The 26,237-nt window shown below is 35.7% G+C and overlaps 1 protein-coding gene across 1 annotated transcript in view; it reads left to right on the forward strand.

Moving 5' to 3' along the window:
• The window catches only part of SLC9C1 (solute carrier family 9 member C1), a 79,048-nt gene continuing 52,811 nt past the window's right edge, over window positions 1-26,237 (forward strand). Inside the window, exons 1-10 of the mRNA XM_044669185.1 lie at window positions 1-148; window positions 4,006-4,106; window positions 10,001-10,129; window positions 10,845-11,010; window positions 12,732-12,860; window positions 14,378-14,539; window positions 16,373-16,472; window positions 18,385-18,528; window positions 20,156-20,330; window positions 24,146-24,227. Coding sequence (XP_044525120.1) covers window positions 1-148; window positions 4,006-4,106; window positions 10,001-10,129; window positions 10,845-11,010; window positions 12,732-12,860; window positions 14,378-14,539; window positions 16,373-16,472; window positions 18,385-18,528; window positions 20,156-20,330; window positions 24,146-24,227 — 1,336 coding nt within the window. The remainder of the gene's footprint in view (window positions 149-4,005; window positions 4,107-10,000; window positions 10,130-10,844; window positions 11,011-12,731; window positions 12,861-14,377; window positions 14,540-16,372; window positions 16,473-18,384; window positions 18,529-20,155; window positions 20,331-24,145; window positions 24,228-26,237) is intronic.

Consider the following 26,237-nt stretch of genomic DNA (forward strand, 5'->3'; position numbering starts at 1 on the left):
ATGAAAAATTCCGTCAACGATTCCTCCAGCACATCGTCTCTTAATGTAAATAACATCTTGGATATAAATTTTGGTGGTATATTATTCAGCCACACAAAGGAGCTCCCCAAAATTGTGTTGGGGTTATGTATTGTGACTATACTTGGAGGTAGGTATATGATTCTTCTTCCTTAACAAGCTATACAGTTTTCTTTTATGTTTGCTATACCTTGAAAGGATTATCCTACAAAACTAAGGAGTATTAGTTAGGCATTTTGAAATTTTTTTTCTAAATGTACACTTTCATGCAATGAAAGGTTTTAATCTACATAGTCTACTACTGATAAAGCAGTTCAGAAACTTCTTTTTCCCATATGGGAGAACTGAGAGTGTATGGGAAGCAATGAGAGTATCATATTAATCATTCCTCTTCTGTGCAATGCAAGGGTGTATTTTCAGAGCGTTCTACTCTATGTAAAATGAAATGACTTTGCTGAGAGAATGCTAAGCCATGATGCTCTGCAAATGTAGAAGAGATTTACTTAACTTGTTAAACAAATAATACCAGTTGGGACCTCAAAGGAGACTTGTCTTTTTTTAAAAAAAAAATTTATTAAACACCACCAAGAAGAAGAAATATTCGACTAAACAAATGCATAAAAAGATTATGTGCAGACCATAAACTCCACATCACTTACACTTTGTTTAAAAATGTGAAAATTATATATGTATGTTAATAGAAACATTCTCTGCTTTTAAGTTCTCCCTGGAAACTTGGATGTTTTTTCCTCTTGATTTCGTGGCTGTTATTTTTTAATGTAATAATGGTTTGTGTTCTTATTCTCTTTTCATCTTTTCATATATTCCCTTATTTCTCTTCATTTCCAGTGTCAGAGATTTCAATAATATAGTACAATCCATTACACTCAAATACCACAATCTATTCAGCCATTTCTCCCATTCATTACATTTGAATTTCCAGTCATTTTGTCATAAGAAATAAAACTTCCATGAATATTATCATATAGACACAGCTTTTTACTATCTCAATAATGCCCTTGGGGCCTCTTCTTAGTAATTGAATCTTTAGGTCAATGAGCATGAACAGCTTTACAACATATCATGTATAATTGTATCTTGTTTTCTAAAAAAAAAAAATGAAAGCGGCTCTAGCAGTGTAATATTAGGTCTATCTTTCTATGATCCTTTTAGCATTTAATGTGAACACATTAGCCCATCTGGTCCTCAGTTAACATATATTACCAGAACTACATTTTGCTAGATTGCTCCTTAAGGGAGCAGACACAATCTGTTGTCAGGACCACATTCTTTCCAAAACAAATCTTTACAGCTTGTTCATACTTTGTATAACTTTTGTTTCACTGACACAATCCCTCTGGGATGCAGGATTACCTTCATAGTATTATAAGATTTAAATTAATGTCCAAAAGTCCAAGAATTATATTTTATAAAGTTTATTAATAATCTCTTAAAGTAGAAGGAATAAAAAGGAAAGAGAAGTTAAAAAAAACCTAATTATCTAAAAAAATTAAGACCACATGAGTAGATTCTCCTGCCACTTACCTAACACCACCTCCACCAAACCCAATCACAAGAAGAGAGAGTGAGAGGCAGGGCTACACCAAATTTATATCCTCCCTACATCAGCACATAATGTGAAAAGGAGCATGGGATGCTGGGAATTGAAGTTCTAGGGTAAAGAAATTAATTACACAATCTCCCCTGTGGTTCCCATTGGAAACGAGCATGTAGAAATCTCCTAGATTTATATTCCTAGTTTTCCCATGGAATCAGTACACATAACCAACTTATATTTCCAAGGATCTATAAATAAAAGTACAAACAATATTGTATGCTCTGGCTTGGATCAACTATTAACTTCATGCAAGTGTGTAGGGATTCTCCTGATAACTATCTTATTTATTATATCTAAGGTTCAATTAACTTCTTTAATTTATTTCTTATTTATTTTTTTTAGTTCTCAAAGGAGACTTGAGAGAGGAAAGGTGTAGACTTCTGAATAAAGGATTGTTGTCCTTATGAAGACTTATAGAAGAAGCTGGTCCCCATTAAATCCTTATACCTTCAGCTTTTACATCTCTATATTCTGCTGACAACCAATTAATCTTTAATGAAATGATTCTCTCTCCTAGTTTGAGTTGAGATCATATCTCAATCCCAACTGATAAGGACATTTACTTGTGCATTCTTTGATACATTAGGCAGCTAAGTGGCACAACAAATAGAGTAACAGATCTGGAGTCAGGAAAACTTGAGTTTAAATTCAGCCTCAGACATTTACTATCTATATGACTCTGAACAAGTCACTTAAACTCCGTTTATCCCAATTTCCTTATCTATAAAATTCAGATAATAATAGCACCTATCTCCCATGATTGTTGTGAAGATCAAATAGTATAATAATTGTAAAACATCTAACGCAGTTCCTGGCACATATTAACTGTGCTACATAAATGTTAAATATAATAATAATTCTGTTCTAATCTAGATAACTTCTCTGATTTCTTCTTGTTGTTTTCTTTGATTAAAAATGCTAACTATTATGGTCTTTTGTATAAATAATGTAAGAAAGTGCTAAGTTGATGAGTATATAAATTGTAAGATGGTATAAAGAAACAGAAATTTATGAGGATACTGTTTATTATACTTTAATATAAAGAAAAGGAGCAAATCATCATATAAGCATTGAATAAAATTAGTACTATGAACTTTCTTTACTCCAGTAACCCCTAGAGATTTCTAATTGGGCTTTCTCTTCAGTATTTACTTTGGTATCTGCCAGGAGGCAGAACTAAAGATGTTTAGTCCCTTTATCAACTACTGCCTATAGGATTCCTTCCTTCCTTCCTTCCTTCCTTCCTTCCTTCCTTCTTTCCTTCCTTCCTTCCTTCCTTCTTTCCTTCCTTCCTTCCTCCCCCAACCAAAACCCATACATTTTGTCTTAGAATTGATGCTATGTATTGGTTCCAAGGCAGAAGAGAGACAAAAACAAGGCAATTGGGGTTAAGTGATTTGCTCAAGAGCACACAGCTAGGAAGTGTCTGAGACCAGATTTGAACCTATCCACTGAACTTCCTAGCTTCTCCTACCTATAGGATTTCAGGGATGGGAAAGTAGTGTCTATAAAGAAAAAATAATGAAAAGGTATTTATTAAGTGCTTACTATGAGCAATGCACTAGGGGTAATAAGAGAAATAAGCAAAACAGCCTTTGCCTTGGAAGAGCTGCCATTTGAATAGGGGAAGTCATTTAGGAAAGTGGTGACCATGGAAAAGAGGTTAGTGAATGGTGATTGGAGATATAGGGCATTTGATTGACATACTTGTTAGCTAGGGTTTAATTAGCATGGCATGGAGAAAGATGGAAAATGGTTTGGTGGATTCAAGATTAGATAAAATAGAGGGAATTCTTACCAGTTAGAGCTAAGCATCACAGGTATGAAACCTTTGATTCTGAAAGCTACCAAGTACTTGTTAGTACAAGAACTTCTGTCAGAAGGGCAGTGGCTCAGTGATTAGAGTGTTCCAGGCCTGGAAACATGAGGTCCTAGATTCAAATATGGCCTTAGACACTTCTAGCATGATTCTGGGCAAATCACTTAGCTCCAGTTGCCTAGCCCTTATCACTCTTCTGTATTGGAACTGATACTAAGTATTGATTCTAGGATGCAAGGTAAAGGTATTTTTAAAAAGAAAAAAACAAAACAAAACAACAACCCAAAAAAACCTCTGTCAGGGCTTGTTCAATAGTCAGTGCTATTGGGATTTTTTTTTCCAAGAGTTTGAGAAAGGAGTCTATGTTTGAGGAAAAAGTCTTTAAATTTTAGGATCCTCATAAGATCAATGCAAGGAACTTAATGCAGGAAATTAAGCATAAAATGTGATCATGAATATAAATGTATCGCTGTTAATCCTAGCCAAATGTGTCATCTCAATGTTGGACAAATTCTTGTCTTTTGATAACAACAAATATTTTTGTTTGCAGCACTTTTGAAGGTCAAATTGAAAGATTCACACTTTCCTCTCCCACTAATCCTGTTTTTCATAGGATGTTCTTTTGAAATCCTAAGCTTTGCATCTTATCAGGTTTGTATCATAAAATTATATTATAGCAAAAGACAACAGAAATATAAACTGGGTTGGAGGAGCTCCTAAGACTTATGTATGATAAATGTCTTCTTGATTCAGTTTTCATTTTAACATGTCAGAAATTGAGTGCAGTGACTGGCAGTGGCAGGAGATAATAAGACACAGAAAGTTTCCTTCACACTTGAATGTACATACAGTTATAGAAAGTTATTGATAGGGGCAACTAGGTAGCTCAGTGAATAGAGAGCCAGACCTAGAATCAAATAGACCCAAATTCACATCTAGTCTCAGACACTTCCTAGGTATGACGTCATTTAATCCCAATTGCCTAGCCTTTAACTGCACTTTTGCCTTGGATTTAAAAAAAAGAATATTGTAGGATATTATCTTATTCAGGCAGGGAGACATTGGATTGTATTATTTCTGAAGTCCTTTCCAGTTAGATTCTGTTTTAAATCTTAGCTCTTTTATTTACAACTGTAGTCTTGGACAAATCACTCATTGTCACTAGGTCTCGGGTTTCCTCATCTATAAATTGAAGTGGTTGGTCTAGATGACATCTAGTCAGTCAGTTCTAAATCCTATGATTCCAATTTCTCAACCCAGGTGACAAAACTTGTCAGGATCAAGAGGTAGGAGTTAAGTCCAAGAATCAATAGTACAAGAGAGATTACTTGAGGCAATATCATGGGATAATACAGTAAACTTTTGTTTCTTATAACTATGAATCAGAACTATGGAGGGACTATTATACAAAACTTTGCTTTACAATGTAAACCCAACCACAGAAAGTTTTAATACTATTGGAAAGGGACACAAGCCCTGTTAACTTGATAAATTTTCTACTGCTTCTTTTCTATAGTTGAAATTTTCATCACAGCCAACACAAGTATAGATATTTTCATGATGGATTGTTTTCATTATTAGTAGATGAAATACTTTAAAAGGTCATAGGTTAAAATTTTGGTTCCAATGCTTACTACCTGTGTGACAGGTCACTTAGTTATTGAGATTTATTCATTTGTGAGTTTCCTTCCAGTTCTTAATCCATGAGCCTACAATTGCACGTTTGAATTTACCACTTGCAAACCAGAAATTTGATTATAGATGAGAAACTCTGACTCTAGTAGCTGTCCCCATTTTCCATGGTTGGGAACCAAGAGAGTTCAAGGCAGACAAATATTAGATATCAAAGCAGGAATAGGAGTCCTACATTATTGAGCCAGCATCATAAGACCATAATATTGAAGAGCAGGAAGGGATCTTAAATGTCACTCAGTTCTTTTGGTCCACTTGAAGGATCATTATGGAAATTATCGACCATAGAGTCCAAATACCAGAAAAAAGAATCTAGGCAAGGAAACTAGTCAAACAGTTGGGGCCAGAACCCAAATAGAGAACAGATCAATATCTGCAAGGCACGAATAGCAAACAGAACCATGATTCACATAATAATAACAGTTTAAAGGCAGGGACTATTTAAAAAACACAATTATTCATATAAATGCTTTAAGATTTATAATCACTTTACATATACAAACCCATTTGCTTTTCAGAGTAATTCTGTGAGGTAAAGGTTATTGTTTTTAAAGATGAGGAAACTAAGACTAATGTTGTGACTCATCAAGAGTTAAATATCTGAGGCAAGATTTGAACCCAAGTCTTCTTGCCTCTAAGTCCAATGTTTCATACACTATACCATTTAATTTCCTCTTCATTTAGGGAGTTTCATTATGCCCTACATTCCCTATTTAGGGTAGAAACTTTGATTCAAGAAGGTAAGGAGAAGGTTCTTTGCTACAAGATAGCTGAAATCATCATTAGTTTGGGAGGTCTAACCCATTAGAGGCAATGGGCCAATCAGTTTGGCATAAGATCTTCTCTGACAATAAATTGCCTCTCAACAACATTCATTCACTCATTCATTTTTGTTGTTTTGTTGTTTTGTTGTTTAGTCATTTAATCGTGTTTCTTCCTGACTCTATGGACCATACAGGCACTTCAATCCTCTACTATCTCCTGAGGTCTGTCCAAGCTAAAGCCCATTGATTCTATGACACTATCTCTCCATCTCATCCTCTATCATCTCTTCATTTTGCCTTCAGTCTTTCCCAACATCAGGGTCTTTTCCAGTTAGTCTTGTCTTATTATATGACTAAAATATTTAAACTTCAGCTTCAGTCTCTATCCTTCCAAAGATAGTCTGAATTTAAGTATTGATTAATTTTATCTCCTTGCTTTCCAAGTCTTCTCCAGTACTACAATTCAAAAGCATCAATTTTATGGCACTTACCTTTCTTCATAGTCTCAGTCATATATTACCACTGGAAAAAAACATAGCTTTGACCCTATGGACTTTTGTTGGCAAGATGATGTCTCTGCTTTTTTTGTGCTTTCCAGATTTCCCATAGCTTTCCTTCCAAGGAACAAATGTCTTTTAAATTCATAACCACAATCTTCATCTGCAGTGATTTTTGAGCCCAAGAATAAAAAATCGAAATGATAGTATCCATTGCTACAATCTTAACTTTTAAAATTTTGTCTTTTAAAGTTAAGCTTCTAGTAAATCTCCTCTTTCACCCTCATCAAGAAGGTTTGTAATTCTTCTTCACTTTCTGCCATCAGAATGGTATCATCTACATATTTAAAATTGTTGATATTTCCCCTGGCAACCTTACTTCTGGCTTTTGACTTATCCAGCCTGGAATTTTGCACAAACAAATTCTTCATGTAAGTTAAATAAATAAGGTGACAATGAGCAATCTTGTCATATTCCATTCCTAATTAAACCAATTGGTTACTCCATGTTTTGTTCTAACTGTTGCTTCTTGACCTGTATACAGGTTCCAAGGGAAAAAGTAAGATCTGCTACTCTGATGTCTTTAAGGACTTGCCAAATTTTGTTGTGATCTATTTTTCTGAAATTTCCTTGCTTTCTCCATAATAGAGAGAATGTTAGCAATTTGGTCTCTTCTTTCTCTGCCTCTTTGAAAATGAACCTGCTCCTCCGGTTATTCTTGGTTCAAATATTGCTGAAATTTAGTTTGCAATAATCTTAGCTGGTATGTGAAATATATAAGCATACATCTTGCTGGTATGTGAAATGGGCACAATTGTAGGATAATTTGAACATTCTTTGGCACTGGCCTTCTTTAGGATTGAGATGTAAACTGATCTTTTCTAATCCAGTGACCACTGTTGAGTTTTCCAGATTTGCTGGTATATTGGGTGTAGCACTTTAACAGTACCATCTTTTAGGATTTTAAATAGGTGATGTTAAGATCTTTGTTGTATAGTTCTCCATGTTCTGCCCTATAGTTCTTTTGTATATTCTTAGGGCGGCTAGGTGACAGTGGTTGATTGCTGAGCCTGGAGTTAGAAAGACCTAAGTTCAAATTTGTTCTCAGTTACTACCTAGCTATGTGACCCTTGGTAAGTCATTTAACCCTATATATATGAGTTTTCTCATTTGTAAAATGGGTTGGAGCAGGTAATAGCAAACCACTTCAATATCTTTGCCAAGAAGATCTTAACAGTGCTTCTGAAGAGTCTGACACAACTGAAAATGACTAAATAACAACAGATTGCCACCTCTTTTTAATCTCTTTTTATTTCTGTTAAGTCCTTCTGCTATTTTTGTCTTTTACTATGTCCATTTTTCCATGAAATGTTACTTTTTGATACCTCTAATTTTCTTGAAGAGATCTTTTGCCTTTCCCATTTTATTGTTCTCTTCTTTCTTTGTATTGGTTATTTAAGAAAACTTTCTCTCTCTTGCAATTCTCTGGAATTCTGCATTCAGTTGGGTATCTTTCACTTTCTCCCTTACCTTTTGCTTTTCTTCTTTCCTCAGCTATTTGTAAAGACTCATCAGATAGTCATTGTGTTTTCTTGCTCTTTTTCTCTGTTTTTCTTTTCTGTGGTGGTTGTTACTTCTTCTTGTATAATTCTCTATCCATAGTTCTTTAGGCATTCTATCTACCAGATCTAATTGTTGAGATCTATTCATCATGTCTACTTTATAGTCCTAAGAAATGTTATTTAGGTGTTAGGTTTTAAATATATTTCCCTACTTTCTTCAATTTAAGTCTAAATTTAGCAATGATCTGAGCCACAATCAGCTCCAGGTACTGTTTTAACTGACTTAGAGCTTCTCTACCTTTGGTTGCCAAATATATAGTCAATCTGAATTTTTTATAGAGCATATGTTGATGTCCATGTGTGGGGTCATCTTTTGGGTTGTTGAAAGACTGTTTGCTATGACTAGAAAGTTACCTTGACAGAATTCTATTAGTGTTTTCCCTGCTTTGTTTTGAACTCCAGGATCAAACTTGCCTATTATCACAATTGCCTTTTGATTTCCAACTTTAGCATTCTAATCCCCTGTGATGGATGTGACATCTTTTTTTGGTGTTATTTGATATTGTAAGACATCTTAGAATTGAACAAGTTTGGTTTTTTTGGCATCAGAGATTAAAACAAAGACATTTATTACTATGATGTTGAGTGGTTTGCTTTGGATTAAAAAAGATACCATTCTGTCATTTTTGTGATACCCCGGTACTGATTTTCTGATTGACTATGAGGAATACTCCATTTCATTTAAGGGATTCTTATCTTAGTGGTATATGTAATGAGCATTTGAATTAGATTTGTCCATTCCTTTCCACTTAAGTTCATTGATTCTCAAGATATTGATGTTTAAACTTTACATTGGTTTACATTCCAGTTTTCTATACAATACTGATCTTTGCATCATGAGATTTTCCTTTTGTCAACCAACAAACAGCTTCTTTTCACCTCTGGATCTGCCATTTCATTCTTTCTGGAGCTACTTGTAGTTATCCTCGGCTCTTCTCCAGTAATGTGCTGGACACCTTCAAGCCTGAAGGGCTCATATTCCAATGTTATATCTTTTATCATTTTTATACTGTCCAAGGGTTTTCTTGGCAAAGACCAGAGTGATTTGCCATTTCCTTTTCCAATGAATCATCTTTCCTCTAAACTCTCTACTATGACCTAGCCATCTTGGGTAACCTTACACAGCATAGCTTGTAGAAAATATATACATATTAGTTTCAGGGAGATCAGTAGCTGTGGAGGGTGTGATAAGAAAAAATGGAAGGAGACATCAGAATAAGCCTTGTGTACACTCTGAAGTAGATTTCTGAGCTGAGCCTTGAAAGTATTAGGAATTTTAAGAGGTAGAGGAGAGGAGAGAAAATATTTTAGGCACTGAGGGGATCCTACGTAAAGATGTGGAGATGATATAGAATACTAAGTATTGGGGAGTACAGGTAGGTTACTTTGTCTGAAATAAAGTTCATAAAAGGGAATAATATTCAGTGGACCTGGAAAGGCAAGATAGAGCCAGATCATAAGGGGCCTCATGTGACAAAGCAGAAGACTTTATATTTTAACCTGGAAATAATAAAAAGCCAATGGAATTCCTTGAGGAGGTGAATGGTAATCCCCATACTTTAGGAACATCAGCTAGGTAACTATGAGGATAGGTTTGGAAAGGGGAGAGACTTGGAGCAGGGAGACGAATTAAGAGGTTATTACTATAGACCAAGTGAAAGATGAAAAGTGACTAACCTTAGAGTGTTCAACGAGATGAGTAGAGAAAAGGACATTGACCCCAGTGAACTGGCTAAAAGAGAAAAAGATAACTTGATGTGTCTATGAGTTTTCCACAACAGATTAAACTTTGAAAATGGCTCAGTTGTTAGAATTGACATTGGTGAAGTAAATGTACTCTTTGCATTTATTTCATACCAGTTTTATGATCAGCCTTCATTTCTATACAGATGTTACATAAATAGCTATAATATATGAAGTTGGTGTTTATTTGTGGTGTAGAAATGCTATACTTCCTTTCATATTCCCAGGTGAAACAATATGCAGAGATGTTACAATGGATGGATCCTGCCATATTTATTAATTTGTTTACTCCAATAATTATATTTTCAGTTTCATTCGATATAGATTTTTACATGCTTCAAAAACTATTTTGGCAGGTAAGCAATATAATTTTCTTGCTTGTAGTAGAATGTATTGACTATTAACTGTATGTTAGGGGGTGGCTCGTGCAAAAAGAATATGTAGTTCTAGAAATTAGTTTAAATTGAGCTTATATTCCTAAGAAATAAGGATTTCTTTTTTCTTTAGGTTTAGTGTTAGGAAGAAGTTTCATTCAAGTAAGTAAAAAGTAATATTAAAAAAATTCAATTTTCAATCCCTACTTTTAATTTAATGGCTTCATTAAGTAACAATTATGTAGTAGGCAATTTTCTCAGCCCTAGAAATTCAAAGGGAAAAGAAATATTTCCTGCCTTCATAGTGTCTACATTCTAGTGAAGGAAACCAACTTGTAAAAACATTAATGAATATAAGATATGTATGTAGCCAAACAATAAAGAGAACAAGGGCTGGTCTAGCTGCTTGGAATAAGGTAGCATCTGATCATGTGAAGGACATGTTGGATTCTCCCAGTAGGCAAAAGTAAGAAGGAAGTGCTTTCCGTTGTTTCAGAAAAAATTAAATTTGGGGACCAGCAGCTGAGGGCCTTCTGAAGTTCCAGAGTTGCCTAAAGGCATGGGGGGGTCTCTGACTTGGGGGCCATCTCTCTATTATGTCATTTTGGTTGCCTGTGTTTCTACTTTTATAAGAGTAAAATATAAGACAATAAATACAGATGGCCTGAGTTCTTGATCTTGTGAAATGTCTCCACAGATAATCGTACTTACAGTCCCAGGCTTTTTCCTGAATTACGCCTTGGTTGACTGGTATCTGTTCTCTGTGAATAAGTTACTTTTGAAAGGCGTCACACGGGTACTGTTTGCATTCATCATTGTTTGTACAGATCCCATGCTGACTACAACTGCTATAAAGAATCTTGGTAGGTCACATTTTTCTCCTTCCTTACCCATCTAGATTCTCCTATGTTATATTACAACTCTCTTGGTTACTGACGTTCTGTGCTGGGCAGAGCTTGGCTTTCCAGTGAACATGGGGATGGGAAGAGGAGGTGTTGGTATCTCCCGAATAGGTTGTAATTTCTACAGGTCAGTTCTAAGGTAGAAGTACAAAAAGAGATTATTCTAAAAATGACCTTTGGCTCAACAGATTGATTTTCTTTTTTTCAACCCTTAACTCCTGTCTTAGAATTGATACTAAGTATAAGTTCCAAGGCAGAAGGATGGTTAAAGGACTAGGCAATTGGGGTTAAGTGACTTGCCCAGGGTCACACAGTTAGAAAGTATAAGTGGTCAAGTTCAAATCCAGAACTTCCCATCTCCAGACCTGGCTTTCTATAAACTAAGCCACCCAGCTGCCCCTACCAATTGGTTTTCAGAAAATTTTTAATTAACACATCCTTTTAGACTGCCATTTAATAGTATCACTTGAATAGTGCTTCCTAGTTTAAAAAGCACACTCTTATGTTTCACTGCAATTCTACAATGCAGGCAGGGTAATGCTACTTATTCCCATTTTAAAGTCAAGGAAACTAAGGTTCAGAAAAATTAAATCATGCATGTATTATTATAATTAATAAAAATAAATTAATATTCCTGAGTCAAGCATTTATTATTATGATTAATAATAAACTAATATTAAGTAATATATTTATGATTAATAATAATAAAAGAATATGGTAATCCTTCACCTATCACAGGAGTTATGCTCCAGAAACCCCTGCGATAGGTGAAACTCTGCAAAGTAGTGGCATTATATTTATTTTATTATTTATATACATATTTTAAGGTTTTATAAACCCTTCCTACTGTCCTATAAACCTTTCCCACACACTTATAAACATTGAGCCAATCAGCATTCAGGATACAGAACACAGTGCTGTGGTTGGTTGGTCTCCTTTCATTCCATCAGCCAATAGTGTGCTGTGTACAATCTCACGTGGGCAAACTTGTACAAGTGGTAGTGGCGTACTGCATTTCTACTGTGTACAGTACAGTATTCATCCGCAAAATCCCCCTCTACAGCATAAACTCCACAATACTGAATTAGATTTTTTTTTAAAACCCACAATACAGTGAAGCCATGATAAGTGGGTCATGATATATCTAGTGATGAATGTATCGCTATTAAGAGGCATGCATTTATTATTACTACTACTAAATTAATATTATTATGAAGAGTCATACATCTACTCAGTGGTTAGCTCCAAGGATTCAGATTCAGGTCTTCGGACCCCTAATCTGTAATGGAAACAGTGCACTGTGGTATCAGTCAGGCCTGAGAGTTTGATAACTCCAATTGCTATATATGATTGTTTTGCTCCAGGCAAATATTTCCATGCTTTTAAACGTGATATAATTTCAGGATATGATCATTTGGGGTGTAACTTTTATGAAAAATAACTTTAAATCAAATGAATGACTCAAGAATGCCATTAACCTTTGCATATTTGTTGCACTGCATTTACTTTTCCACACAACTGACCAAGCTCTCTTGAAATGACTTTTTGTTGAGGCAGGTCAGTGGGGCTCTGAAGCAAGATAGATTAATATGCCTTACGAGTGGAAGTCAGACTGCCAGTTATTGATAAATATACATTTCTTTACTTAATACTACTTTTAAAATTAATTTCTTTTTTCACAGGTCTTTCGAAGGGACTCACACACTTAATTAAAGGTGAATGCATATTCATGGCTGCTTTAGCTGAAAATACCTTCAAGATCACTTTACATGTTGCCAACAATTATCATAAACAGATTTCTACAAAGTTAGGTAAGAACCTGTTATTTTTTTCCTTTCCTTCCTCCTCCTGCTAGACTTGCTAGTTAGGTATCATCCTTAACTTCTTGTTATCTCTCTCCTACCTACTATATCCAAAAAGGCGCCAAGACCGGTTGATTTTTCTTGAATACTCCCCCTTCTCTCCCCTGGCACTACCATCATTCAGTTTCAGGGTTCCATTTTAAGAAAGGGTTCAGGTCAGCCATGTTCATTTCTTCAATTCCTCCAAGTTCCAGTCAGGTCTCTAGACTTCTTTCTCTACCGTGTTCTAGCAGCCTTCTTACTCTGATAGATACCTTCTCCACCATGCTCTCATATCCCTCTCACCCTGGAATTCTCACCACCTCATGGCTCCTTCCTGTCAATATTCCCCAGATCCTCTTTTTTAAGGAAGACTCTGGGTCAGCTATTCCTCTGCAGGGTCTACTTTTGACTTTCTGGAATTGTCTCTCCTCCAATCTCCCATACTGGTCCCTTTTCCATTTTTCCTCTCTTAGCTTCCTCTTTATGTGTACTCTGCCTACACACACACACACACACACACACACACACACACATATGCACACACAGACATGCACACTCAATTAGAATATAGAATTGACCTCAGACTCAGGACTCAAGCAATCATTAAAAATTAGCTAAATTTCAAACAAGCTGTGTTTGAAATTGAAACTGAACTTTGAGGATGTGACAAAAAGGTTGAAAACTGTTCCAGAAAACTATAACTACAGCAAGTTCCTTGAGAATAGGTACTATTTTTCTTTTCTTGGCTTTTATTTGCAATCCCAATGTTTAACATGGTGCCTAGAACAGAGTAAGGCCTTAATAAATGGCCATTGATAACTTATCTGTCAATCACGGACTTAGCTTAACCATAGGCTGAGCTCTTAACAAAGCACGCAAATCATTTAACTTCTGTCTGCCTCAATTTCCTCAATTGTAAAATTGGGATTTTAATAGTACCTATTTCCCAAGTGATCCTCCATACAAAGAATATAGAAAAATAATTGATTAGTTTAGTACTCTTTAGATAGGCTTCAAATAATCAATGGGCAAACAGCTGTAAGCCCTGCTATGACAGTGACTGGGCTAAATGCTCTTGAGTTGAATTGAATTTATAAATTCTGAGATACCACAATCTCCTGCCTTTTTTTTTAAACTATGATTAACTACTCCTTTGTCTTCTTGAATGACTATCTTTCTGCTACCCAGTCAATTAAGATGTATTTCTCAAGGGTCTGTCCTCTGGCAATAGAAATATTTATGCTTATATTATGATAGTAGTGATTTTTAAACATCTTTTGCAACATCTAGCAATATGATCTATCTTCCTATTCGTGGTGGAATATTGTTGATTTACCACATTGTGCAAAAGTTGTTTTATTAATCTCTCTTTTTCCTCATCCAAAAATAATTTCCAGATAAGAAATTTGAAAAATTGAGGATAGGATTCATTTTTGGAGAAGAGTGATTTAAACTGTCTTTATTTCTATTCTAATTTTCTGCAGGTATTCTTATTGTGACTGACATTCTGATAAAATTTTTTGGAAGTTCTCTTTTTGGATTTATAATGTACAAAGTTTTCCTATTATGGCTTAGAAATATATTTTCTGATGATATCACTGAAGGAATGCTTAGTTTTTCATTAATATACATCAGTTTTTATGTGGGTAAGTGAAGAACTTATTCATGGAACTCTTCTTTATGCTAGACTCTGGGCTCTATGACAGCAGCAGCTATATCTTACATAAATTTTCTAGTCCCTCAGCATCTAGCCCCTTGTTTTTCCATAGTAGACATTTAATAGCTCTTCAATAAGACTTCTTTTAGTTGAATTTTTCAGAAGTAATAATTATCTCTCGGAGAAGTAAGGTGTTGCAGAAGTTAGAGCATTAGGCTTGGAATCAAGAGGACAGATTTAAATTCAGCTTCAGATACCAATTGTGCTACCCTGGGCAAATAATTTAACTTCTCTCTGCCTCAATTTCCTCAATTGTAAAATTGGGATTTTACTAGTACCTATTTCCCAAGGTTGTTATGAATATCAAACGAAATAGAACTGTAAAGCCTGAGAATAGTGCCTGGCACAGAGTAGGCACTGTAATGCAAAAGATGCAAGAGAGGCTTTTTTGTTCTTGCATCTTTTGCATTACAGCCCTTGGTAAATGTTTATTCCTCCTCTCCTTCTTTTCCCTCTCATTCAGTGGTCTATCTGTTCTTCATGAGATCAGTGTGTATATGTTCCTAAAGTATGGGGATGAAAGGAGATAATGGGGGAGGAATCCTTTTTCTTGATAATTTAGAATGCTCAGTAGCAGAGTTTGACCATAAGTGATCATAGCTTGCCATTAGATTGCACAGACATTACAAAGTGCAAATGTTTGGCATATAGTTGAAAACTCCCGTGTAATCCTGGTGACAAGGAAAAGAATTTCCCAAGTAATCTCATAATCACTGCAATGATCTGGAATTTAAATGCATTTAACTGAATTTAAATGAGCATTAATTAAGCACTTGCCAGCTATCACACTGTGGGCTAAAGATAAAGAAAGGCAAATCTGGATCTCTGCCTTCAATGAGCTAACATTCTTTCAAGAAAGGACATACAAATGAGTGTGTGCAAAATATATGCAGAGTAATTGGGAGGTAATTTCAAAGGAAAAGCACTAGCATTGGGGCAGAGAGAGGAGGAGAGACATTTACAGCAAAAGGCAAGATTTTAGCTAAGACTTGGAGGAAGGCTGGGTAGCCAGCCAGAAGACCAAGATGAAGAGGGAGAGCATTCCAGGCATGGGGTACAATTAGAAGAATTCCAAGAATTCCCTACTGGAGCAAAAGAAAGGCGGCCAGTGTGGCCAGATCACAGAGTATGTAGAGGGAAGTAAAGTCTGAGAAAAGGAGCAAAGGTAGGAGGGGACCAAGTTATTAAGGGATTTAAAAGCCAAACAGAGGATTTTATCTTTGATTCTAGAAGTAATAGGGAGCTACTTCATTTTATTGAGAAGAGTGATACTGTCAGACCCTCATTTCAGGAAGTTCATTGTGGTAACTGAGTGGAAGACGAACTTGAGTGGGAAGACACTTGAGGAATAGATCTGCACCAAGGTGATAGCTATGCTACTGGAGAGAAGGAGGCATATTCACCAGATTTTCCAAATCTGAAGTTGACAGGACAGGGCAACTAAATGGATATGGGGGCCAGTGAAAGAATGAGAATTTAAGGAAAACACTAAGGATAGGAAGGAATGTGGGTGAATGGGAACTGGCAAAAATAGAGAAGTTGGGGAAAGAGTAGGGTTTAGAGGAAAAGGTGATGAGTTCTTTTAGAGTCATGTTGAACTTAAGAGAAGTAGGGAACATCCAGTTCAAGAAGTTCAATAGAGGGTTGTAGTCAGCAGCTGTATAAAGTCATTAAGCGATCAAGCCATCCAACATAACTACCCTGATATGGTCCTCAGAGGTAGCTCTGATACATTAATACTTTTCTTTGCTTCTTCAAATAGCTGAATGGAGTGGAATGTCTGGAATTATTTCTTTGACTATGTTGGCTCTTCTTTTAAATTCCACAAGTTTTAAACCAGGAGCTCAGCTATTCCTTTACAAGTGAGTAGCTGATACTTCTTCATATGGTTTCACAAATCTATAGCTCTGAATCATGTAAGAGAAATAGTCTGCCAGTGGTCTGCAAACTAAACTTGAGGGCCAAGTCTGGCCCTCTACCTACTTTTGTAGAGCCTGCCAGCTAAAAATGTTTTTCACATTTTTAAACACAATTTTATTTAATTATTAATTAACCAATTAATTAATTAACAACTAATACTTAGCTAAATTAAATATTAAAATCATCAAACACAAAACATAAAATAACAAAATAACAAAAATTATTGATTAACTAATAATTAAAAATTAATGCTTGTTAAAAATAAAATAATTAATAGATTTTTATAATGATAAAATTATATACAATAAAATAATAAATAAAATAAAACAACAACAATAATCATAAATTTATTTAAATGCAATTTTATTTAAAATGTAAAGACCATTCATAGCTGGAGATTGCACAAAAGATAGGAAGCAGCCAGTTGGCTCATAAAGGATAGAATATTTGGCCCAAAGTCAGGAAGGCCTGAATTCAGATTTGGCCTCAGATACTTCCTAGCTGTGTGACCCTGGGCAAGTCACTTCACCCCATTTGCCTCAGCTTCCTCCTCTGAAAAGTGAGCTGGGGAAGGAAATGGCAGACCATTCCTGTATCATTGCCAAAATATGTGACCATGGAGTCACAAAGAGTCAGAGATGAAGGAACAACTGAATGACAAATACAACAGCAATGTACAAAATAGGTCTCTGTCAGGATTCGATCTGGGTAGAAGGCTGCCAGCCTCTGACAAGTGAAGTGTTGAACTGAATGAACACTGAGGCCATAATGGTTCCGTAGAACGTCACCATTTGGGCATGAAACCGAAGGTGTAGTTACAAGAGAGCAGCTCTGAGCATCACAGCCTGTCAGTCCATATGCACGTGAAAGACAATGCTGTGTGGCCATAAAGTAAGCCCGTCAACCAAAGTTTCCTGGATGAGTCAAGTCTCACTGGATCAAATCCCAAATAACTGGATTAGAGATTCATTGTTCTTCTTAAATACAATTGTAAATCAAATGTTTCCATTTTAAAGTTTTGTTAGAGTTAATTTTTATGAATTTTTTATACTCTATTTAAGGAAATATTATTCTTGGTGAGGTAGAAGCAACCTCTAAGTCTCTTTGACAAAATGTCTTTAAAGAGAAACATTTAGGGAAAAGATAGAGCCAGGAACATAGGCAGTTACATATCTTCTTATGAAATGGCTCCTGCCCCCGCCCCTTTTTTTTAAACCCTTATCTTCTGTCTTAGAATTTAATACTGTGCACTGTTTCTAAGACAGAAAAACATTCGGTAAGGGGTAGGCAATGGGTTAAGTCACTTGGCCAGGGTCACAAAGCAGAGGCTGTCTGAGGCCAGAATTAAGCCCAGGACTTCCACACTGAGCCACCTAGCTGCCCCCATGGATTTACCTATTAACAGAGATGTACAGAAACTTGGTTGCCTGTAGTCACTAGAGACTGCTGGTTCCAAACAGAATCTGAAATTGGGAAAAATGCAGTTTGCCTCCCTCTAGGTTCAAGAGGTCTTAAATCTTCATACTCTCCCAAAGCCAGATAGGAAAGTATGGAACCCATGCCAGGAGACATCACTGTCTTGCATCATGGCTGCTAGATACAATGGCAAAAGTTTGGGACTTTGCTTTTGTGAGAGTCAGAATAGATGATCTCCCACAAAGTATGCTGGTACCTCTGGGACTCCTACATAGGCCAGTTGCTATAATTATAACATTCTAGTTGTAATCACTCCTATAAATTGGGATTCATGTCTCTTTCAATTTGAGCTAGAAACAAATGACACTGGTTGAAATAGTATAAAAAATGTCAAACATGTTGGAATTATTTTAAAGTATGATTTTCTTGAAAACACAGATTCTGGAAAAGTCTCAAATTTTTTGCTTATCTGATGATATTTACCCTGATTGGACTGTTGATCCCAACACATACATACTTATATTTATCATTTTCGGATATATATTATGCAGTGCACTTCTACTTCACACTGATTGTCATCAGGTATGAATAATTGTAACTGTCGTTTCATTTCTCTTTTATACAGCAAGGCCATGTTGAGTATGAATAGTGAATCCTCAGAAGTATTCTCAAATATCTCAGTTCACAAAATTAGAAGTTAGAATTATGTAAAATATGGTTGTTGGTCCCAACCCAATAGAAGTGTCAATTCATAAGTCAATCCATTAAACATTTATTAAGGGCACCTAAGTGGTGCAATGGATAAAATATTGGGTTTGGAATCAGGAAGACTCATCTTCCTGAGATCAAACCTGGTCTCAAATACTTAAGAGCTCTGTGACCCTGGGCAAGTTACTCAACCCTGTTTGCCTCAGTTTCCTCATCTATAAAACGAACTGGACAAGGATATGGCAAACCTCTCTAGTATCTCTGCCAAGAAAATTCCAAATGGGTTGGGCTGAACAATAACAAGCACCTTCTATGTGTGTGCCAAGCACTATGTATGCTAAGCACTTGGAATACAAAAGGAGACAAAAATATAGTTCTTGCCTTCAAGGAGTTTACAACTTAATACAGGAGTAGCAAGTAAACAAATACATACAAAGTAAGGTATATCCAGGATAAACAGAGTCATTAAAAGAGGAAAGGCTCTAAAATTAGGCAGGAATGGAGAAGGCTTTCTGTAGAAGGTGGATTTTCCTTGATTCTTAGAGGTAACCAAAATGTGACTACTTCAGGAGGTTCATTATTCATACTAATCAGGACTGAGCCATATTTTTAGCTGAACTCAACTTGGTCCTATGAGTTTTGAAGTCTTGCTCAAATGTTTTTCTTTTCAGATGATTTTCACTTTTGGATGTTCTTTATTAATTCCAGGAACCAAAGGAGATTTTTTTTTTACCACAGGACTGGACAGAATATCACAGAGGATTCAGAATATCTATAGTCCTGCCAAACCTTTTCTTTCTTAACTTTATACTTTCTTCTTAAAAACAATGAGCCATTAGGGCAAGTACATGGCTCAGTGGATTGAGATTCCATGACCTGCTCTGGGTCAATGACTACAGGTATAGCCAAAAGACACAGAATCCCCAAGCCACCAAAAAAAAAAAAAAAAAAAAAAAAAAAAAAGGATTAAATTAGTAGACAGTTAGATCATGAAGTTCCTTTGGGAACTAAATCCTGAAATGATCAGGCAAGGTCCCTCGAGTGTCAAGGTCAAGTTTTAAGATCATAGATGACAGTCCACCAATTATAGCTCATAAGTCCTAAATAGGGTCCTGAACTGCTTTTTGGAGCTGATCTCTGTCTATAGCAGGGGTCGGCACCATATGGCTCTCGAGCCATATCTGGCTCCACCTCCCAACCTACCAGTCCGGGCAGAGCCCCAGCATGTGCCCCAGGAGGCCCTTCAGCCCCAGCCCCAGATTCCAGCGCCTTCCACCTCTATCCTCCTCCTTCCCCACGAGTTTATGGCTCTCCCAGCCAAAAAGGTTGCCGACCCCTGATCTATAGTATACCATTGCCTTGGCCAAGAATCTTTCAGTAGTAACAGATGTTTCCTAGGAATAGGTTGCCTTTCTGAGGAGAACATTCTTCTGAAAACTAGCAATTCTTATTAAATACATTGTACCTGATGATCATATGTAATATTTCTTAAATATTTCAGAATTCTGGTCTTTCTGATAATGAGCCCCATTTTATCTCGTCTTGGCTATGGATTTACCTGGCGCTGGGCATTTACAATTGTCTGGAGTGAAATGAGGGGGCTACTTAACATAAACATGGCTCTAATGTTTTCTTACTCAGATAATACTATGGGAACAGAGAATGAAAAATCTCAGGTAAAGAAAATTGTAGTTTTCTTGTTTGGGACTTTTGTCCCAAATTTTGGGAATTTATTTGGGACTTTTGTTAAACCTTTGTTTCAAACTTATCTCAATATTTCAAGGATCCATGATATCATCACTGAGAAAAGTTCATTAATCCAGGTTATAGCCTCTCTAGATCTTAGTCATTTGATTTTTTTTTAATTTCTTTAAGTTTTCAATTTTTTAAATAGTATTTATTTATAAGTATCTCAATTCCTCCCTTCACTTCCTGAATTATAGAATTTATCAGCCAGAAGACAAATATGTATGTATATGGATACATACATACATACATACATACATGTATATATATATATAAATTATGTCTTTCCTGTTTTTTTATTTTTTATTTTTCATTTCATTCTCTGGAGGTAACATTTACAAGTTATTCTTTAAGTAGTAAATCTGTAACTGTGTATGTTGCTCACCTGTTTCTATTCATTTCACTGTTCATTATCCCATGGAGTTCTTTCCAACAACAAAAAATTACCTTGTTCATTTCCTATGCTGCAGTTGTATTCTTCCTCAATCATATGCCACAATTCGTTTAGCCATCCTACAATAAATGGGTATCTCCTCCAAGCTCCTATAAGTATTTTGAAACATATAGGTTCTATTCCTCATCTCCTTGGGAAACAAACTTACCATTGCTGGGTCTAATGGTATACAAAGTTTTATAATTCTCTGGGTGTATAATTCCAAATTGCTCACCAGAATGATTGGATCAGTTCCCAGCTATTACCAGCAGTCTATCAGTGTGCTCACTTTTCCAAATGCCCTCCAACATTTGTCAATATATTCTTTTGTCATTTTAGCCAATCTGATGTGTATGAGATGACATCTCAGAAATGTTTTGGCTTGCATTTCCTAATCAGTAGTTATTTAGAGCATTTTTTCACATACCTGTATATGACTTTGATTTCTTCATCTGAAAAGTGTCTTCTTATCTTTTGCCCATTTATCAATTGGGGAATGACTCTTATTCTTATAAATCTGAAAAAGTTCTCTCTATCCAAGAGGTTGTCACTAATTCATTTCATAGTAATTATTATAAGAAAAAATGTGTTATGATATACTTCTCTTATCTCAGCTAGTCTGGTCCTTCACAAAGGTACATAGTCCATCATTGTGCCAGTAATCAAAGGTTTTTCACTGTGTGTAAGACCTACTTAGAACTTACACCCTGGCTTAAGCTCCAATGCTCCCTAAGGCATCAGAGAGAGTACTTATCAAATTGTGTGTGTGTGTGTGTGTGTGTGTGTGTGTGCAAGCGTGCACACGCTCACCTTAGATCTATTCTTTAATTGCTGAAAGGAACTTCTTTGGAGGAAATTCTCTGTACTACCAGTGCAAATGAAAAACTGCTTTACAATTTGTAATCATTGCCTATGGACATCGAGAGATTAATTGACTTGTCCAGAATCACATGAACAGTATGTTTCAGAGACAGGTTTTGAACTCAGATCTTCATAACTTTGAGACTGGATATCCCTTGTTATCCTTATGGTATATATTAACTCTCTATATTTCAGTAGAGTAGATCAATAGCAATTATATATAGAAGAAATTATTTGGATTAGGGCTAGAAAGGAAGTACAAACTTCCCTGTCAAAGTTCAAGATGAATTCCCAATTGTGGATTCCTATGTAAAAATATCAGTTCTGATGTCTTTTCAAAGCAAGCTTGGACATACTGAAGACATATATATATATATATATATATACACAATTTTACAGACATAAAATATAATCTTCATAACTGGAGAAATATTTGTTATTTATGGTGGGGCCAAACCAATATAATAAAAGGTACTACTTAAATTAATTTATCTATTTAATATTATACCAATCAAAGGACAAGTAGTTGTTTCATAATGCTAGATAAAATTTAACAAAATTTATTAGGAGAAACAAAACATCTAGACTCTCAGGGGAATCTTTTTTTTTTTAAATGATGGGGGAATCCAATAAAGCCTGGACTAATAATAGAAAGACACTTCATATATAACAATCAAACCTCTCCCCCAAAGTACAAGTTTTATAATCATCTGATAATGATTTCTCAAGTAATCAGCTGATAAAATAACAAGATGATTCAAAATCTCTATCTAATGCACATAATAACCTGAGGTCCAATGACTGAAGCAGACCTAACTATTAAACTGAATTTGTAGTCTTTGATAATAACATTATTAGACTTAGAAGTGAGGAATATATTCTATTGTTTTAAGAGGTCTGTAATTTTGGGACAGCTAGAAAGCTCAGTGGACAGAATGACAGGCCTGGAGTTAAAAGGTCCTGGATTCAAACCCTCAGACCCTGGGCAAGTCACTTGACCCCCACTGCCTAGCTGTTACCACTCTTCTGCCTTAGAACCAATACACGGTATTTATTCTATTGATTCTAAGACAGAAGGTAAGGGTTTTTAAAAAGTCAATATATAAAGTGAATTTGCACAGAGAGGGAAAATTATAGTAAATAATAGTAAAATTGCCAGAAAGTATTTTCAAAAATTCTTTTGTCATTTGATGCAATTGATATGCTTGATTCTTCTAGAGAACTGGAATAGACTGCCTTAAGAGATTTCAGATTGTGGGCACCTAGGTGATACGGTGAACTGAGAGGAGGGTTTGGGAGATACTTGGGCTCAAATCTGGTCTCAGACAATAGCTGTGTGACCCTGAGCAAGTCATTTAACTCCCATTGCCTAACCTTTATAGCTCTTCTGCCTGAGAACCAATATACAATATTGATTCTAGAATGGAAAGTAAAGAGTTGTTTTTTTTTTTAAAGAGAAATTTCAGATTAATTTTCTTAATCTTTAAGTGAACTTTTGGATGATTAATGGTGGGCGATATTTTAGAGGTGATTAATGAGCAGTTTTACTAAATGATCTCTGAGTTACCTCTTACCTCCTTAGACTTAAAAGGCTATGATTTTACTTTATTGTGTTCAGCCTGATAATTATGTTTCTGCTATGTTGTCTGAACACTTGAATAGACCTTTGACCAAAAGATAAGTTGTACTGAGGACTGAATTATATTGACCATTAAAAAACTATTCTAGCCAGAAAACAGACTTGGTTCCATGCTTTTCTATCAGTCATCATTCATAGACTTTTTGTCCCTTTAAAAGAAATTTGTCTTTCTGATCTTTATTTAATTCAGCTCAACTCAAACTATAGACCAATAGAATTTCAAAGTTGGAAAAGAAGTTGGAGAGCATTAAGTTCAATCCTTTCATTAGTGTCAAAGTGAGAAACTAATTTGTCTAAAGTTATATATGGCAGAATTCAGACCTCCTGACCCCTTGTTTAGTCTTTTATTCCATTATATAACACCACAATAAACTTTTAAATGCTTTTTATTCTAGTTTCATATTGGTCTATTCACTTTATTTTACTCTGGTCATTGTAAAAGAGGATCATTCATAGTGTTGAGTATTTCCTAAGCTGAGGCATTAAAAATAATGGTGGCGTAATCTCTTCAAGGAGTTTTATCATAAAGAATAAATGATAGAGGCAAGAAAAAGTAGAAGTAAAGACAAAGAATTCTATCCTCTGGGGAGCATGAAAAGAATCAAGAAAGAGAATTCACAGGGTCAACTTAGCCTAACTGAGACACTCTGTTTTGCCCTGTTCTTTTCCCAGGATGGGACATTTTTGTGACATTGAATTAGCTACTTCTGCTGAGGGTTATTGACATAGCTAATAATGATCTTAATTTTATATTGGTTAATATAGAATTATATGAAGTGCCAGAGCTTTCTTGCTTTGTTTTTCTATTCTAGGTATTACTTCATGGAGTATTACTATGTTTAATTACTTTGGTGATCAATTCAATCACATTACCACGGGCAATTATCCAATTAGGTAAGCCATATCAATATCGTGGGGCTATAAGTATAAAGAAAATATAAGAATTTTAGGATAGTAGGCATCTTAGAGATTTTCCATCTAGAGATTTCTATCTAATGCTGTCTAATAATTAATTTTACAAATGAGGAAATCAAGATTCTGGAGAAATTAGATGAGTTACCAAGATTACATGTATTGGGATGGACCTTGAGTTGAGTCATGAATGGAGATAAAAACCATGAGGGTCTGGGAAAATGATAGGATAGGGAGAGATGAGAAAGAGAGAAGAAGCAGGATGCATTTTGGGCTTATAAAATGGAATAACTGGGAGAATGACAAGACTTTTAGGTCAAACATACATGTTTAGAAAATGGGGGGACAGGTTGGGGAGAGGAGAAAATTATGAGTTTCAATGTTGAGTTTGAGGTGCTAAATCTAGGTAGAGATGTCCAGTGGGCCACAGACAATTTTGTCAAGAGATTAGGGTTGGCTATAGATACTGAATCATCCATCCATCCATCTATCCATCTTTCACAAAACTGCCAAAGGGATTTTCCTAAAGTGAAATTCTGACCACATCACAGCTCCCCATTCCCCATACCAACCACTACCTCATACACTAAAAAGACCCCAGTGGCTCTTTACTACCTCTCGGATCAATGCTTAGCATTCAAATTTCATTGCAACCTGTTCCTTTCTTGCCTTTCCAGTTTTTCCCATGCACTCTCTAGTCTCACCACACTGACCTCTTTGCTGTTCTACATACCAGATATTTTACTTTCTTTCCCTGTAACTTTCCACCAGCTGTTCCTCAGGCTTGGAATATATTCCCTCCTTACCTCGACCTCTTGGAATCTCTTATTTTTTTAAAGATTCAGTTGAAGTGTGTAAGGATTTTAATAGCAGTGATGTTGGGTCAAGTTTGACTGCCAGTTACCTGCTCAGAATCAGAATGAACTGAGGGTGTTATGAGCCTGGTGTGAGCCAAGGGGCAGTTGGAAACTGCCTACATAAGGGGCAAACCTGAACCATCCTGGTCTCAGTCTTGAGATATAACTGGGCAAGGAGGGAGGTATCTTAGGTTTAGGCTTAGACTTAGGCTAGGGCAGAGAATACTCTGATATAACTTTTAACTCTTATCAACCACATATATTCAAACTTATCAACTTCAGTTCTCTGAACATCATCAAGAAGATTGATTCAAACCAAATCAACATCTGCTAAACAAACCTTCAAATCAGAAGAGGTCAGGTCTTTTGGCCTGACTAGACTGTCAAGCCATCTAAAGGCTTCTGAATATCAGTTAAATTATCTGGGAGATTCAACAACTATTTAATCAATTTAGATCAGTGGTTCCCAAACTTTTTTGGCCTACCACCCCCTTTCCAGAAAAAATATTACTTAGCCCCTGGAAATTAATTTTTTTTAATTTTAATAGCAATTAATAGGAAAGATAAATGCACCTGTGGCCATCACCGCCCTCCTGGATCACTGCAGCACCCATCTTGGGAATCACTGATTTAGATCTAACTTAGAAATCCTATTCCCACTTTCCATCATCAATCCTGTTTTCCTTTTCACACACACACACATATATATATATATATACCACCCATTTACAAAACCCATTTACAAAAGAGCCATCAGCAAACCTGTGGGTGATCCTCAAGATTCCAGATAGAGAGTGTTGGTTGAAGAAAGTTATCTGGGTTTTGAGGGAAATACTTCAAAGCTTTAATCCTCAAACCAGTCTCTGAATTAATCCGCAGTCAGAACAAGTTACATAAACTAGTTAACCTTTGTTAAATCTAAGACACAAGTTAGTAGTTTGGGAATTAAGAGAATTATATCCATCTTCATCATTTATTTAAGGATTTAGGTAGAACTGATCAGCTGTGTTCACCAATTAGCTGATTCTTCAGTTCTAGCTGTAATACCAAACAACTGTGAGAAAATTATCCAACTATTGGAGTAAGAAGATTCGGCACATTTCTTACTGAGCCCAACTGAGCTGGAGGTTGTCCT

This window comes from Gracilinanus agilis, chromosome 3 (genome assembly GCF_016433145.1).
Source record: "Gracilinanus agilis isolate LMUSP501 chromosome 3, AgileGrace, whole genome shotgun sequence".
In the NCBI taxonomy this organism is placed as follows: domain Eukaryota; kingdom Metazoa; phylum Chordata; class Mammalia; order Didelphimorphia; family Didelphidae; genus Gracilinanus; species Gracilinanus agilis.